Consider the following 17,886-nt stretch of genomic DNA (forward strand, 5'->3'; position numbering starts at 1 on the left):
GTGTGGTCTTACTTAAACAACTCACTTCTATTCTTTACATCTTAAAAAATATGGAGTCCATTTGGTGGACATTTATCCAAAGCACCTTAAAGCTCCATGACTGCCTACACTTTAAATATGAGTGGCCACAAAGAAACATCGAGCCTGCTGTTTCACTCAAATACAGTATTTGGCAAAAGGCATGGTGAGCTGAGGTGATGTACTCATTGTGCGTCAATAGCTAAAGTATATTTGAGGAGGATGGGAATGTTATTAGTTTATCAGGTATTTGGTCATAAACCATAAATTGAACAAAAGTAAAAATTTGACATGATGATGGCGCTAGATGAGAAGACTGAGAAACATGAAAATGATTAAAGTTCATCCTGTGGGAACCATGAATGTCTGGACCAAATTTCATGGCAATCCATTCCATTATTGACCTTTCACTCACAAATGTAAGCGTATGGTGTCACTAAAGGAAAAGTTAGAGGATCACCAACATATTTGTGTGTATACATGGATATATGTACAAGATGTCATGGCAAACTATCCAAATAGTTTTTAAGATATTTCTGTCTGGTCCAAAGTGGTGAACTGACTGCTCTACTGCAATACTGGGTTGCTACCATTGCCAGCCCACTAGCATCACTAAAAAACAAACAAACAATGTTGTAGATGAATACAGATGTATGTCAAAAAATTTAAATCCTGCAAATATAGCAGAAATAATTAGCTGATTTAGTGACCAACAGAAAATTAAATTTCAAATTATTTGCAGATTCTTAATTGTGAAAATTTACTGATTTTCTTGGACTTTTGTGAAAGTAAACTGAACATCTTTGGGTTTTAGATTGTTGATATAGATCGTTGGTATCACTTTAGGAAAATGTAATGGGCATTTTTTGCCTTTTTTTTTTAATAGAAAAATGATAAATCAGTTAATCAGAAACTAACAAGACTAATTGATAATGAAAATAATCAGTACTTCCTGCCCTGTTGCAAAGGGGAAGACACGTCCGTGTTTAAGTGTTTGTGTATAGAAACAGAGAGGGAAGAGGGGTCTAGGTGGAGTCTAAGTGCTAAGTGGATGTGATATTTTTCTCAGCTCCTACACAGCACTGCACTGTGGGGGCAGAGGTCTGGGGTTTTTACCTCAAACCTGACTGTTTGGGTTGAATCAGGCCCAAACATTCCTATAATTTATTAAACACAATGAATCCAACTGGATTCTGTACATCCACACCACTGTGCGACTGTATCTTCTGTATCTTTGACTGTAGTGACAAAGGTAGTGAAAATAAAAGTTTGGCAGAACTGAGGACCCCCGTTCAGTTTTTTTTTTTTTTTTTTTTTTTCTTGTAGCATCACTGCTTCGTCCTTACAAACTGCTGTGGCCAGATTTACAGTAAGGCAGACCGCCTCTCTTACCCAGGAAACACTGGGGGAGATTTTGTGGGGAAAGGTCTGTTTACCTTTGGGCAGAAAAACTCCTCACTCTGTGAGGTAAAATAAACTTTTTGTGTGTGTTTACGTATCAGAACTGTGCTTTCTTAAAGAGGTTATTGTTCTTTAGATTTCATGAGACCCAGGGAAAGAAAAACAAATACGCAGAGAATCCATGTTTGTACATTTATAGCAGATGTGTGCGTGTATCTGATTTTGCATGGTTGCATCAGAGAAGACTGTTAAGAAATCAGTACAAGACTTCTGGTCATAAAACATCCCACCCTTTGTAAGTTAAACCTTCTGTCTGATGACACGCTGACTCCAGTTGCTTCCTTTAACTTCGGCACAAGTTCAAGAATACAGGATAACAAATACCACTCTCAGTCCACACAGGGTTATCAAACACCATAACATTTTATTTTTCCAATGGTCGACACTGGTAATTTGTAATGTCCTCTTGCATGATAAACAGCTGTCCTCTGATAAATAAAATATAATGGTCCAAATATGCTCTTCTTGCTAATTCAGTTACCAAAACATTGCTCCACTTCTCCACATCAACATAGCTGCCTGGCTCAGTCAGAGGTAAAATAAAAAAAATCCATTTTAAGGCAAGTTTGAAGCTCAAGCATGTATTTGTTTACTCTATGAAAAGTGATTAAGTGTTATGGCATGATTAATTCACTTCATCTGTTTTTATCAATACACCAAGCCAAGCATATAAACTGTTTTGCGAAATTTAGACATTTTTGTGAATTTTTGTTTTTCCATTTTTATGCACACAATGTGCATATGTTTTTATGGATAAACAATAAGTGAACTTTAGACTTGCAGGAGGATAGATCTGTTTCACAGTTGGACAGAGCCAGGCCAGCTGTTTCCCTCTGTTTCCAGTATTTGTGCAAAGATAAGCTAAGCTAAGTGAGTCCTGGCTGTCGCTTCATATTCAATGGCGAGATATGAGAGTGGTATCAATTTTATCATCTAACTCTCAGCAAGAAAGCAGATGAGCGTATTGCACCAAAATGTCAAACTATTCCTCTAAGGTTCTCTGAAAACTGTAACAGCTCCAGTGCTGTGGTTCAGGTGTGAGACAGAGAAAGCAGAGAAATCGCCTCTGTTCCAGTGTTCACTTCCCTCTCTTCCTGTTATTACCTGCCTCTCCCTCAGTTTGTGTTTACGTAGTAAATAATCCTCTCCTCTGCAGGGCTCCTCTTGTCTTCTCCATCTCTCAAAGCAATCAGTTGAAATGGTAGTAATCTGTTCCTTCCTTCAGATGCAAAGAGTTAAGGTTCTCCTCCAAAACACCTCCTGTCATGTCCTGCAAACGAAACAATATCTGAGTAAAAAGCAGGAACAAAAAACATGGTGGAGGGCACAAATCTCCTCAAAACAACATAAGAAGCACCATCATTTGTCCTACTGGCTAAACTTGCTTGCTTTCCTTCTTGTCTTCATTGTCTCTGCTGCACTGCACTAATGCCAAAGGTTGTACACAGACTAAAGAGATTCAGACTGACCTACAGTTAATTAGGTTTAACCTTGGCCTATGAGAAAAGTTCAGTTGAATATATTTGTTGATTATATGGTTATTTGACATCTGGGTCGAAAATTTGTCTGATTGAGTCCAGGTGTTCGTGTGTGTGTGTGTGTGTGTGTGTGTGTGTGAGAGAGAGAGAGAGTGTAGAGAAAGAGAGAGAGTATGATTGAGTCCAGGTCTCCTTGTCCTCTGACTCTGATTACTTCTCCCAGTTTCCATAATTGAGCAATTAGTAGCCCCCATAGGTGGGGTCACTCTAGAATTGATGTCTGGATCTGGCTGGGTGATAAATAGGTAATTAGTGATTTGCCTGAATGTGTGTGTGTGTGCGTGTGTGTGTGTGTTTGTGTGTGTGTTACTGTACAAAAAAAAAAAAAAAAAAGAATTAAAGAGAATATGTATATCTTAGAAAAATGCCCTGCAAAAATTAATTAATTTTTTTGAATACAAAATATATGCCAAAATATCATACGTGGAAACTGACCAATGGCAAAAACATGAAATGTTTGTACAAGCATCATGTGATCAAAGATCAGGCTGCAGTCTCTACCCAATTCCTGACCGCCTCTCCTCTGCGTGTGTGTGTGTGTTATGCCCTGTGCCGGGCACACGCCCTCGATTATTATGTCATTAACTTAGATTACGGACCTGAGGGACAAACGGTCAGAAACGGCAAACATACAACACACAAACACACTTTCTCCTCACCAGTTTAACACAGATGATGAAGGGCGCGGAGGCGTCTTTATAGTGCAGAATTGGGATTTTTGGCTTTGGTATTTCCTGAAAAGATATCAGCCAAAAGAGAGTCAAACAAATCATTTATCACTGTTACAGCTTCATAGAAATTCAGTGAAATAAAATATTTGGGTAAGCATTATTTTGAAATGTTGCCTTAAAGCTAATATCTCTGGTTTGATGACCTTCCCAGCTAACTGTAACATTAAATCACAATAAACATATTACACTTATCCACAGTGGTTGACCTCACCTTGGATTCCTCATATGTGTAAAAGCCTTTCTTGATCTTGTTCTCGTCCACATCACAGAAAGCTTTGACCTGATAAATGAATCAGTGAGGCGGGGAATGCTGTCACACACTTGCATAACACAACTTCTCCCACCAGTTCTATCACAGAGGGACCAATAACAGTAGAAAAATATATTTTAGTTATTGTCTCACAAGTGGAGGTAACGTACTTTCTTCTGATTGGTCGGGCTCAGGCATCGGTACAGCTTCCGGCCCTGTTTCCCAGCATTCCATATGGTGAAGCTCTCCCATTGGCTGAGTACTCTCTCCTGCAGGAAGTCCACTCGTAGCTTCCAAATGGTTTCCCTGACAACAGATGAGGCGATGATCAGAGGATGGGCTCACAAAAGCAGGAGGAGTACAAACTTAAAATTAGAGATGTTGTCTATAGACGTAATTGCTTTATTTTGTCTGAAAATTAGGAAAACTAATCTAGAAAACTCGTAAGTACACGCTGACAGAAACATTTGATAGAAGAAGAGCTCATACAATCAGATCCAATTTTTTTTCCCCATCATTTCTCTCAGTAATAAGATTCTACCTACTAAGTACATCTGCTGACATCTGACGGGACGTTGGTAAAAAGATGTCTGACACAGCAGGAACTTGAACTGTGACATGCTCAGATCTAGACAAACTTAAAGATAAGAGTTAACTTTTATCTCAACTCTAAAATCATTCATCAGCTTTAAGGATGCAACTAATGATTATTATTAATGATTATTTTCACGATTGATTAATCTGCCAGTTATTGTCTCGACTGACTTATCGTTTATAAGACATCAGAAAACAGTCAGGAAGAACCTGAAACCATCACCATTAGGTATTTTTGCTTGAAATTTGACTTTAAAAATGAATAAATTATCAATATAGTTGCCAATTCTTTTCCTTTTGATAAGCTAATCAACTAGACAACTAATTATTGCATATCTAATCAGCTTATATATCAATGTTCTGGCTTAACTTTATCTATTTGCTGTAGTTTTTTTAGCAGATTATTTCCTATGAAATTAAGACTATGAGACTACTGGTCTTTCAGGTGAACTCAATTCAAAATGAGTTTTACCTCCAAACAGAGGTTTAAACATCTGGCTGAACTGTTGGTTTACAATCTGTTTGATTGCCTAAATGCTTGTGTTTTGTGCTTGTCGGACTTTGTTTTAATGAAGTTAACATGTTCCCAGATTACAGCAATTATATCGACATATCTATAATAACTGATAGAAATGATGGCCAAAAATACAAAAATCACATCCAGGTTAACTGCTTTTTTTATGCTTTCAGTGTCTGACCATAATCCACCCTCTGAATCTTCCAAAAGTATTTATTGTGTTTAATAAAAGCTATAATTGAACAGCAATAAAGTACTGTCTGATTTTTCAAGTAGACACCTGTACACCTGCTTATTCGTGCATTTATCTAATCAAATGCTTAAAACCCTGCAGATACAGGTCAGGAGCTTTAGTTAATGTTCACATCAAACACCAGAATGAGGAAAAGATGTGATTCAGTGACTTTGACCATGGCATGATTATTGGTTGCAGACTGGCTGCTTTGAGTCTTTCTTAAGATGATGATCTACTGAGATTTTCACACACAACAGTCTCTAGAGTTTGTGGTGCCAAAACCAAAAAAACATCCAGTGAACGAGCAGCAGTTCTGCAGATGAGAACGCCTTGTTGAAGAGAGAGGTCAGGGGAGAATGGGCAGACTGGTTGCAGCTGATAGAAAAGGCTAAGGTAACTCAGATAACCGCTCTTCACAACCGTGGTGAGCAGAAAAGCATCTCAGAATGAACAACACGTCCAACCTTGAGGTTGACGGGCTACATGAATGTGCAGCTGACAAATCTACAGAAAAGATGTGATGTAATCATGTCAGCATGACATCAGCAGAATCTCAAAGGAACGTGTGCAACATCCTGTGAAAGCCATGCCACGAAGAACTGAGGCTATTTTGAGAGCAAAGACAGACCCAGTATTAGTAAGGTGTTCCTAATAAAGTGTCTGTCTTGATGCTCTCCTCACACTCTTCACCCCTTCCTCCTCCCTCACCCTCTCTCTCACGCAGAGGCATGCACTGAGTAATTATACGCATATAGTCACAGGAGGTACTCCACTCTCATCTCCTGATGTGAGCATCTCAGTGTGTCTAACAGTGGGCCTCATATGACAAACAAACCCTAACCCACCACCATCGTGGAGTGCGGGTGGTCCATGGTTTGCTTTCTATACAATCTCTATACAGGCTTTGATTCCAAGACATGGCAGTAACATGGCAGAGATTTACTGTAAACTGTATCTGCATGCACATACTGAAGCCTTCATCTCCTTAATACCCTGCAGATCAAAAGGCAAACACTTTCACAGATTCTGGTATAGATTCACACACATGAGGGGTGCACAAACATATACACACTCATGCAGGCATACCCACATCCATAAACACAGCCTTTCCACGTTAAGAACCCTCTCAACTCAGTTACTCTATGACACCATCTTAACTAATTTTTTAAAAACATTTCTCACATACAAAAGATCTACACTCAGTTGTAAGTTTATTAGGAACACCTAGCTAAAGCTGGTGCAGCCTAATACAGCAATCCTACACTAAATCTTCCCCTCATGAAGACTATGATGTTCAACTGCATGATCATTTTGGTGGCTGCGATTTGTGGTGCTGTAGAATTGTACTGCGTTATGTTGACATGTGTTCCTATTATTTTGTCCACCTCATTTAACTCAGTGAGGGCAGGCTAAGTAATAGAAACACAGTCAGAATAAAAACTGAACATTAGAACATTATACTGCATTAGTCTAGACAACTGAGCGTACAATTACATCAATGTATATGTGAGACAGAGAGACTGACAAAAAGAAAGAATATGATGGCTTAATTTAACTAGAGAGGAAGTAGGTAGGCTGTGATAGGAAAGGGTGACAAGAAGTGGGGAAGAGTGGAAAGTAGGCAAGGCGAGCTTGAAATAGGCCTCCAAAAATAGACAGATGATAGATAAAGACAGAGAGGAGGATGATCGGTGAGGGACTGCGTCAACACGGGCAGATATACGAGCAGTGGACAGATGTAGGGGAGGAAGGAAGGAAGGAAGGAGGAAAGGAAGGAGGGACAACAGGAAAGAGGGGATGAAAGGGAGGGAGGTGCGTGTGTGTGTGTGTGGTTGGGGGTTGGGGTTGGGGGGCATGAAAGACCTTCTCCTTTTGGTGCATTTTACATTTTGATGTAGAAACACACACACCTGCAGACGCTACATGACCTTGCTGAAGCACAGGCAACAGTAGGAATGTCAGCTCCTTCAGACACACACACGCACACACACCACGTTCACTTCTGTCCACAACAAGTTCGGATTCCCTTTGAGAGAGACTAAACCCTGAGAACAACACATGGTGAAATTCCTGAATCATACGCTGGGAAAGTGAATGAAATTCCAAAAACATATTCTGAAAATGTCAAGATTATGAAAACATGTGTCTGTGTGTGTGGGTGTGTGTGTGTGTGCATAATTGTGTGAGAGAGTGTCAAGTCCTGAGAAAATGTGGGATGGCAGCGGGGCAGCTGTGAGTAGGTGGATGAGCAACACTGCATCCAAATATGTGTGTGTGAGTGTAGCCGAGTGGGGAAGGGAGTGTGTGGAGATACTGACTCTGTTACAGAGTGTGTGGTGGCCTTCTCGTGGTAACGGTAGATCAGCAGGCACTGGCTGACCCTGGACAGACCTCCTCCCTGACGGAGACTCTGGTAGAAGAAGATCAGATCCTCAGGGACTCCCTGGAGAGGAGGAAGTAGAGTATGAAATAATGGTTCCAGATGTATATTCAATATTTGTTAATGGTGGCTGTGTCAGTTTAGGTAAAAGCATAATTATAAAGGAAGCCTGAGCGAATCCAAAATGTTATTGTTTAAGTGAAGGTTTTAGTAGTCATCGATTAGTCGACTGAAAAAAAATTCATTGGCAACTAGTGTATTATGATAATCAATTAATAATTCCAGCTGGTTCCAGCTTCTTAAATGTGAAGATTTGCTGCTTTTCTTTGTCTTTTTATGACCGTAAATGAAATGTCTTTGGACAAAAGAAGCAATTCATAAACGTCACTTTGGGATAACTGTGATGTTTCTCATTTTTCATTCAATTTTAACATTTTATGGACAAAACATTTACTCTGACACACTACACTGACAATGTGTTCACGTTAGCCAATTTCTAGTTGGGAGAAGGGAGGCATATTGCTTAGTTTTGCCCCACACTGTTAGTAGAGTGATGGCAGCAGCTACTGAGAGCAGTTTACTTAATGTTTTTGACACTGATCAATAAAAGTATTTGGATTTAACGGGGAACTCCACTGATTTTACACATTACAGTCTGTTTCCAGCTCTTGGTCAATAACTACTACTGCATATGTGAAAGGATTTGTAAAAAGCCTTTTGTGTCCCCAGAGGGAGCCGCGAGAGGTCTGATGAAGTGACGTCACTTCAGTTAGCTCTGAAGACACCACAAGTTTGGAAAAGGAAAAAGCAGCGGGCATCAAATCTGACTCTGAGTCTGGAACCAGGCTAACATTATAGATGTTCAAACTGAACACGGATGGAGCATTGAACATGGAGCCCATCTGAGGATGGGCCAATGCTTGGACTCTGTGTCATCTAGAGAGGAATCGGGAACACAAAAAGAGAAAAAGGAACATTGGGTGCAAAGGCTCTGGGAACTCTCACCTTGCCTCCCTCGTCAAATGGTCCAACCTTCAGGAACCAGTTCCTTGAGCAGAACCATGTCGGCATGACAACGGTGGGGCCATGAGATGTGTACACCTGAGACATAAAAACAGTTCAAACTGTAACAGAAAACACTTGGATACATATAGCCCAGAAATCCCACGATATCAGTTACAGTATATTATACTGTGACTTGAGGACATACTGTACATGTCCATACTGGTCCCTGTGAAGGGACAATTTTAGGTACATTTTGTGTCACTTTGTCAAATCCTTAAACACCAGGGATTAATCAGATGAGATGCTACATGTAGATGCTCACTCAAAGAACTTGGGTTATATTTATAGGTCTATTTTTGTACATCTTGCGCCATCTGAAACAAGGTTTGTGTGAGAATGGGGAAGCACTGGAGAGATAAGAGATCACATCATAACCAACAAATGCAGATGGAGGATGGAAAAAACAACATAAATGTCTTAATAAGTCATTGGATGACCACTTGTGAAATAACACGAACACTATCTCGGATCATCATTCAAGATTTGACAACTGTGAAAGACAAAATGAAAATCCCCGTCAGAAAGCAGAAATCATACAGTGACCATATCAATTAGTGCTCAGTCTGTGAGTTGAGAAGCTTTAAATAAACCAAAGACGAGCAAGAGATTGAGTAAAAGCACTGTAACTGATCTGAGGTTGAATAAAAGTCTGTTGTTGGTAAAGGGAGAGCATTGAGGAACGGAAAACCTGCAGCATCGACCTAAAATAAGCTTGTAGAAGTGAGAAAGCAAGGGAAACTACAGCATGACCAGTGCACCTGAAAAAACAGTATTAGTTGTCATGAGTATAAGTACAGTTTTATTTTAACATATATCAATAAATATATCTTGTATATGTTTAATGTAAACACGCAAACAAATCGGCACTCAGGCTTCTACAATCACATCCTGCAACAGTTACCAGGATATGTAATTAGATTTATCCTCTGCACTTTATTTCACGACAAGCCACACCCCACTCTCTCTCTCTCTCTCTCTCTCTCTCTCTCTCACACACACACACACACACACACACACACACACACACACACACACACACACACACACACACACACACACACACACACACACACAGCTCCACTTTAAAAATAAAGTTTATCATGTTGCGGTTACAGAACGTACTGTAACATAACATGCATCATATCAGCCAAACCAGATCAGCATTTGGCTCATGGTTCGGGGAAATTTCCGATTTGGCTTCTCGGAACAGACAGTCAAATGAAGACGGACTGTTAACTTCTACTCCTGCAAACAAAACAGGTTAGAGTGCAGCAACATGTGCTGTCTCACAGAAGTGTGCGCTTCCTGAAGTGTGCAGTGGAAGGATACACACTTCCATCCTCTCTCGCATGATCTTTGTCTGTTGAGTTTGTTTTGGCCTCTCCTTCTCTCTCTGACCGCAAACTCTGTAATACACCAGGAGCACACCGTGGCCTCTATATGTCTTTCTCTTTTCACAGATGTAGCCCTCAACCCATTCGTTCCACTGTTCCCCTCCTCCCTTTCCAGACCCCCACCTCTTCTTCTTCCTCCTTTCCTCTGGGTGTGTGTGTGTGTGTGTGTGTGTGTGTCTGTTGAAACAGTAGTGTTTTTGCATTCTGAACCTGACGGCCATTCCAGGTTGATGTTTCTTCGTACGACTACGTCACTGAGTTTCACATGCTCCTGTGTACATGTGCATGTGTGTTTGGATGTGTGTGTGAAACTGTTCTTGGCTGAAGTAGAATACTACTGCATAACTGAAATGCATCACAGATGAAGAAAATTGTGAAAAACATCTGGATTCAGCCAGTCAAACAGCTGGACAGAATCTAGTGAATATGTGTGAGTGTTTGTGTGTGTGTGTGTGTGTGTGTGTGTGTGTGTGTGTGTGTGTGTGTGTGTGTGTGTGTGTGTCCCCACCTACGTACATCTCTTCTCATTTCTGTTGAAATATTGCAACATTTTGCAGATGTAAGCTGTGGCCAAAAGTATGAATAAGAGGAATAAGAGTGAGTTCTGGGAAATCAGTGGACACAGAGAGAGAGAGAGAGAGAGAGAGGGAGAAAGAGCTGATGTGGATGTGATTAGTCAGTGGGGTAGGGAAAGTTTTGGATAACCATATCTAATGTCCTACAGATGAACCCTCAGGGTCCAGCTCTGGATCAAGTTAAACAAGCACCACCCTGAGTTAATCTCCGATTTAACTACAGTTAGATTCTGTTCCTTTGCCTAGAAATTGAAAGTAAAGAAAGATAAAGTGAAGGAAGAGAAGGGCAAAGAAAGGGAGCTGCTTTTAAGCCTGCAGAATCAATGTATGATCTCATTCTCATGCTCCATGAAACTTAATATCATATAAATATCCTGGAATGTCTGCTAAGGAGTTATGTAGACTTTGTGTGTGTGTGTGTGTGTGTGTGTGTGTGTGTGTGTGTGTGTGTGTGTGTATGTGAAAGAGTGAGTCCAGGTTGTCTTGTATCCTTGGTGACAGTGTGTTTTGTTCAGACAGCAACAGTAGACTTCCATCTAGTGCCAGTGGTCCATTGTTTCACTTTTATATCAGTGGCTCTCTTATCATTTAGTGATTACTGTGACTATTCAATGTGGTGGAATGAGGAAGTATTAGCTTTAAAAGTGGTATATACAGATTTTCACTAAATAACACAACCACTTTATATTTTGACTTTCTAAAGTCATCCATTTGTGACAAGAAAAAATATGACATAATGTATTATAATGTCAACATTTATGTTTTGCCAAGTTAGCAAGCCAACACTATTCCAATATAAGGACAATGTTATCACTTTGGCTGGCTTATGTTGGGCCACATTACCAGGATTTCTGTCATTTGAGATGGACACTGATACACTTCTTGATCGGGAGTCATGGCAGATGACATGTTAGACCCTGACCAATCATGGCTTGCCATCTGTCACAACTTGTGCCTAGGTTCACAGAGACCGACTTCACCTTTTCCATCTGATAGCATCAACAACACATGTTTGCATATGTAACCATGAGTTTCATGAATGAAGTTGAACCTGGAATTATTTGTTGTCATTTGTTGGTGAAGTTGGGCTTTATTTTCCTTCCCTGTTGGTAGAAATGGGGTGAGTGTGTGGCTGGCTGCCCAGCATACATACGGTGCATGTATCTGAAGAAGGTGATTTCACACCTAATGTTTGTTTGCTCTGGTCCGATTCAGTTGATGGGTTTGTAAACTTGTAGCATTTTCCCCTTGGTGTGGTTTGCTTCCACACAGAAAAAGTGAAGTGAGTGACAGGAGAAGGAAAGTAAATACAGGAAGAAGCTCAAACTTGTGAGTTCACCTGCTGGTGGGGTCGGATTGAGTTCGGAACTCTTTCACACCAAAAAAAGAAACGCTCCAGAGTTCGCTTGGGACCGAACCGAGACCACATCCTCGAAAGGCTCTGGGTGGGCCAAAGTATGACGGCTGATGTTGTGGAGTCTGAACTCAACACTAGACCTGGTTCAGTGTTGTCTGGCAGGCTAACCTTGATCTGCGGAACAGAGTTACATGGGCCCAACTTATATGGCCTGCCCAGAAAACGTCTATTATCCCAGTAATTGGCAATTTGGCAAAAACATATCTCTCATATGATATCTATGTAAGCAGTGACACCCATGCTTCTCCTGCTATGACATGTCACGGTGTTTGGGGTGAAAAAGCAACACTCGGTCATGATGACCCACACTTGTTTTGTCCTAGTTCTCCATGTTGTTGCTCCATTGTACTTGTTTTGAAGTGAAAGAAGGAGGAAAGGTGGCGCTTGATAACAGCAAACAGGAATCCATTAATTTTATCATCTGCCACAGACAGAAACTCTGGCTCCACCTGCTCTCTAGGGACATCATTTTTCTGTTTTGGGCCATTGAACTATTTTTTATGACATCCAGTCTGATGGGAACCCTTTAAATTTTGGTGATGGATTTGTTTGTTTATAGTAACTATACTGCTGTCTTTAGTGATATCAGTCATACAGCAGACCAGTACAATAAGCTTTATATGAGCACTACAAATCTATATGTGTACTGCAGTCTGAAGAGTAAGCTCGCAGAACTTTTTTGTCAGCAAAATGAACTTTTCCTCTGCCAGGTTACAGTTTCCACTATCGTCTGCTCTGAGCAGACAGCTGGCAGTGTGACCTGCTTCCTCTGGCGGGACTGTCATGGGCAGTGAGGTGTCCACTGTCACATTTCCATGGAAACTGAGGCTGGCAGATATGCATCCTGTTTCTATCTGACCTGGTGACTGCCTGGCACATGACCTCTCATATGCACGCGGACACACACATTCATACACATCCAAATCACATTCGGTGCCCAAGCTGCGAGTGTTTACCTGTGTGAGGAGCTGCTCCTGAGCGACTGTGTTGATCCAGCGGGTGTAACGCTCTGTGGATCCCTCTGGAAGCCTCTCGACTCTACAGCCAATCAGCTGTCATGAAAACACATGCACACAGCTTTCTGAGTGTTAAAAACATTTTTTCTTTTGACAGCCAATGAAAACATTTGCAGCCATTCAGGGAAAAATACTGCAATAGAAGAAGCTTGGAAGTTTTGTTTGTTTATTGTTAAGCTGTCTAGAAAGAACTACGATCACCACCGGTTTCAGTGGTAAGCTTTCACAATAAAGGCACATTTTGGACAATTTACTTACAATCACATTTTGACAACTTGCGGGACTTTGGGCTCTGATCATTTATGAATGCATTTCTTATTATTTTCACACAATTTCAAACAAGTCATCCATTAATCAAGAAAATAATGGGTAGAATAATTGTTATGAAAATAAAGCCCTAGAAATTTTCAATACGGCAAGATATATATATTTATATTGGTCCTGTGTACTGTATATCGAAATCAGTTGTACCATTCTTGACATGTACAAGCAAAGCCCCTAAAGAAAGTGCTAAATGAGAAGTAACAAAGGGCTCACATAAAGAAGAAAGAGGCTATACGCAATTGAAAACAAATCATATCTTTACCCACAACCATGAAATATTACAGCAATAACAGAAAGGGGCAGGTTGTTTGTGCAGGGCAGCAAGCCTGCTGTCTCCATGCTGTCTCCCTCACTTCCCTCACACACACAACCTTTGACCTCTGACCTGGCAGGCCTCAGAAAGCATCAACACCGGATACTCACACTGCTCTGCATGCCAACTGCATGGAAGTGCACACACAACACCACACACACACACACACACACACACACACACACACACACACACACACACACACACACACACACAACACACACACACACACACACACACACACACACACACACAACCAACACGCATATTTTTTATTTGAAGGGAGGAACCTGGTCAGATGGCCAGAGGAGGGAGGGAAAGGGAAGGGGGGGGGGGGGTGAAGTAAGAGCACCACAGAGAGGGAAGGAAGTGAGTAAGCGAATGCTTGAGGGAGAACTTACAGAGTTTGGGTGGAGGAGAGATGCCTCATACTGCAGACGAACTCTTTGAGGCAACATAACGTCATCCTGAGATGAAAAATCAATCAAAACACATAGCACATATTAATTATGGTAAGTATTCAGCACCATGTCACAACATATACATAGCAGGTACCTTTAATTAAAATGAAAAATTTTAACTGTTGCAGTTTAGGTTTTTCTTTGCTCTATTTCACAGTATGTGCGCGTCTCTCTGAACACCTTTTTGTTTTTTTGTTGTTGGTTTTACAGCAGTTATTTCGCATAAACCACAAATCAAATCAAAGGTGATTACAATTACAGAAGTACAATTAAAGGCCAAAATTATATAAAATAACTAAAATATACAATCTAGAGACATAAATAAATTAAAGAAATATCGCAGCTGAAAGACCTTTCAGTTTACACCATACAATGTTAGTAAAAACAAGATGCTGCCCACTTTTCTGGATTTTTCTTGCAAAGAAGAATATTGAAGTATACAGAGGGAAAAAAATGCATTTCAATGCAAGGATAAAGATAGAAGTTTAAATTTAAGCTTCCAGAGGAAAAGAGGATGTGAACAGTGTTCGCAGTAGAACAGCAAAAGCAAGAGGACAAATAGAAGAAGTTGACAGTTTTTTAAGAAAGCTGTTTCACTCAGAACAGAAGTGAAGAGAGGGCAGTTCAGATGTTGTGGCCTTTGACTTTTGCCAATTCAGTCTTCAGATGAACAACTACAAAGCACTGTGCCAAAGACAGGGCTGCAACTCATATACATACAACATACGCACAAGAAACACGTATAGTATATATGAAACACTGCGCTCAGGTCATTAGTCATGTGCTCTGACAGCTCTGTCAAACAGTCACTGAGCCCCTGAGGTCTGAGTGTGTATACGTACAGCCTGTATATTTGGACAAACCAACATGATCTAATTATTTTTGACTCACTACTGTATGTGTTATGAAAGATTAAATAATATATGCCCTGTTTGATACACACACATACTTACCGCATCCTGAAAGCACAAGTATTTTCCACAGCTCTGAGATATTGCCTTATTCTTTGCATATCCCACTGAAAGACAAGGGAACAGCCTATGTTTATGTGTGTGTGTGTGTGTACTCCTGTGTGGTAGCTATTCCCATTTAGCCGTGTGCTATATTCAACCATTAATCACTTGACAACATAGTAAATGCCACACTGTCATTTGTCACTGTCAAACCAAAAACATGCAACAGCGGCAGACATGCCCTCACGCTCTGTTTCCAACACAATCTGACTTAATATGTGACTGAAGTCTGCCAGTGTGTTTTGATTAAATATAGTTGTCATTGTCATTTTTTCCTTCACATATACAGTACACACGGTCGGCTCAGCTGCCTCAGATTTAGAGGAATAAAAAACTTAACACCAAGGTTCTTAAATGTTAGGCTGGTCTTATTTTGTTTTTTCTTTTTGCCATTAAATCCCAAGAAAAGACCAAAATCAACATTGAAGTGATTCTACTGACAAGTGTGTGAAACATCCTATTCCTCTGTGCTCACTGAGCCACACTGTGGCAGTGGGTGACATTTCCCTTCATTACCTTGAATGCACACACACACACGCACGCACGCACGCACGCACGCACGCACGCACGCACACACACACACACACACACACACACACACACACACACACTATTGCATACAAATGTTATGTGTGTTACAAAGGTGTATGAATCCACAGCAGGTGAGAGTCTCCAACATACACACTATTTACTCCTGATTTTAGTATTGTTTGCTAAAAACTAGAGTGCAGCTGTTTCAGTACATTACTGACCTTTTAAAAAAAAAAAAGTAAACTATACATTGAGGAGAAAGAAAGTTTTGAGATGCACTAAGTCATAACTAGTTTAATAATATGACAATATACTATATATAGAACACTATATAACTATAAAACTATATAGTTTTGTCATCACAGGTCCCCAAGCAAAACACATTTCCAATCCTGCTGATCCAGTGACACATAATGTTACTACAGAGGTAATGTTTCTAACAGAGATAACTGCCTGAAGAAGAAAGTACATATAACAATATTTTTGGCTTGACATGTACACCTCTGTGTGTTGCATACACCTTAGGAAATTCATTTAACTTCCAAAATAAAAAAAATTAAAAAACATCTTCCTGGGCAGTGTTGTTGATCAGATGAGTACCTGTGTGGCCTTACTGACCTCCTCTTGGTTGGGCAGAGTTGTGGCTAGAGGTCACCACTGAGATGCCCCTCGCCTCCAGTTGCTCCCTCCAACCCTCCACCACTTTCCTGGAGTCATCCTGAGGGACAAACGCAGAGAAATACACACTAAGCTTCAACTGCAGTCTGTTACTCAGTCAAGACAGTGGTATTTACACGCGCAAAAACTTACAGTGCTTGCATCGTCAAAGACAGACAGCTCCATGGATCCAGTGAAGTCTTGCTGTAATATGGCCTGCAGACATTCATCCAGCCAGCAGGATGCATTGTACACTGGCATGACAATACTCTGAGGATAAAAACAAGCGTGGAGAATCAGTTTATTACACACTCAGTACAAACAAGCGATGCATGGACAACCAGACAGATATAGTTGATTCACTAAACACACAATAGGGAGACTTTGTTTTACAAGCTGTTGACATTAAAATGTGCGCAGAAAAATCATCAGCATTAATTTCAGGGTGGAATTAACGACTCTATGCCAGCGTTTACATAGACCCACTGATGCAGTCATTCAGCCCTCTCTCCTTTAGCTCCGTGTTATCTTGTAAGTCAGTTAGTCTATCACTCACCACATCCACTGCGCTCCTCTCCTCCAGCTGCTCTCCTCTCGGTGTCTCTGTTCCACCTCCCGCAGTACGGAGCCTCTTCATCGGTGGGTTCATGTCGGTCTCCGACACCCCGTCCCGCCGCTGCTCAGAGAGCCCGCTGCTCATGTGGGCGACCACAAAGCCTTTAGCCAAAGTCTGACTCTGGTTCGGCTGATTACATATGGGATATGAAATAACAGAGTAAAAACGCGGTCGTTTGCACACAGTCGGTGAGAGTGTAAACCACGGCGGCAACGCACGTGAATCAAAATGTCAGTAAACACTCATGTTGTAACCGTACTCTATATGAAATGCATATATGTCAACAAAGGTCATGACTTGAAATGTTTCTTGCACATTTTAGTGACGGTCAAAGTAACAATTTTAGCAAAACGTGTAGTCCAGACATGCACGGTGGGTTGCGGCTTCACAACTTCCGCAAACAATAAACTCCAGACGCTCATTGGCTCTCGCTAAACATGAACAGACACTGGATTCGCTCTAGCTCACTGTCAATCATCTGGAACAGTGACGTTGCTGACAGCTTCTTCTTCTTGTCCCTCCGTTTTATGGCGGGTGGCAACAAGCATTAAATGCATTACCGCCATCACCCGAGTTAAATTTTCCCCTTAATCAAACAAACACACATAAAAACAGTTATCTCATTGATCACTTTTCTTTTGATCTGTCTATTTTGTTTCAAATAATGCCATAGATGACGTTTATTCCAAGTACAGGGTTTTATCTCACAGCTATTCTCACTGTATCCATTGAAATGTCCACTATGCCCTTAATCCCTCTGTAAGCTGCTAGCAAGATAAA

General features: G+C 40.7%; 1 protein-coding gene across 1 annotated transcript; it reads right to left on the reverse strand.

Moving 5' to 3' along the window:
• Positions 1 to 1,635: 1,635 nt before the first annotated feature.
• b3gntl1 (UDP-GlcNAc:betaGal beta-1,3-N-acetylglucosaminyltransferase like 1) lies at positions 1,636 to 17,489 on the reverse strand. Its single transcript, XM_022755716.1, has 12 exons — positions 17,047 to 17,489; positions 16,644 to 16,760; positions 16,452 to 16,551; positions 15,243 to 15,307; positions 14,230 to 14,295; positions 13,132 to 13,227; positions 8,730 to 8,825; positions 7,663 to 7,787; positions 4,169 to 4,304; positions 3,960 to 4,028; positions 3,677 to 3,751; positions 1,636 to 2,749 (listed from the first exon to the last, which is right to left on the reverse strand). Exons 1-12 carry the CDS (start codon positions 17,188 to 17,190, stop codon positions 2,669 to 2,671), a joined length of 1,170 nt encoding a protein of 389 aa, XP_022611437.1. The 5' UTR covers positions 17,191 to 17,489; the 3' UTR covers positions 1,636 to 2,668.
• Between the last annotated feature and the right edge of the window lie 397 nt (positions 17,490 to 17,886).

Source organism: Seriola dumerili, unplaced genomic scaffold (genome assembly GCF_002260705.1).
Source record: "Seriola dumerili isolate Sdu_G_001 unplaced genomic scaffold, Sdu_1.0 BDQW01000230.1, whole genome shotgun sequence".
NCBI classification, from domain to species: domain Eukaryota; kingdom Metazoa; phylum Chordata; class Actinopteri; order Carangiformes; family Carangidae; genus Seriola; species Seriola dumerili.

Bases quoted from the DNA above. Each gene is read 5' to 3' on its own strand.
- b3gntl1 (XM_022755716.1), bottom strand. From the start codon at position 17,190: ATGAGCAGCGGGCTCTCTGAGCAGCGGCGGGACGGGGTGTCGGAGACC. The intron at 16,552-16,643 runs GTAAGTTTTTGC...TTTGTCCCTCAG, and splicing joins TCTTTGACGATGCAAGCACT to GATGACTCCAGGAAAGTGGT. The intron at 4,029-4,168 runs GTACGTTACCTC...TTCATTTATCAG, and splicing joins GCCCGACCAATCAGAAGAAA to GTCAAAGCTTTCTGTGATGT.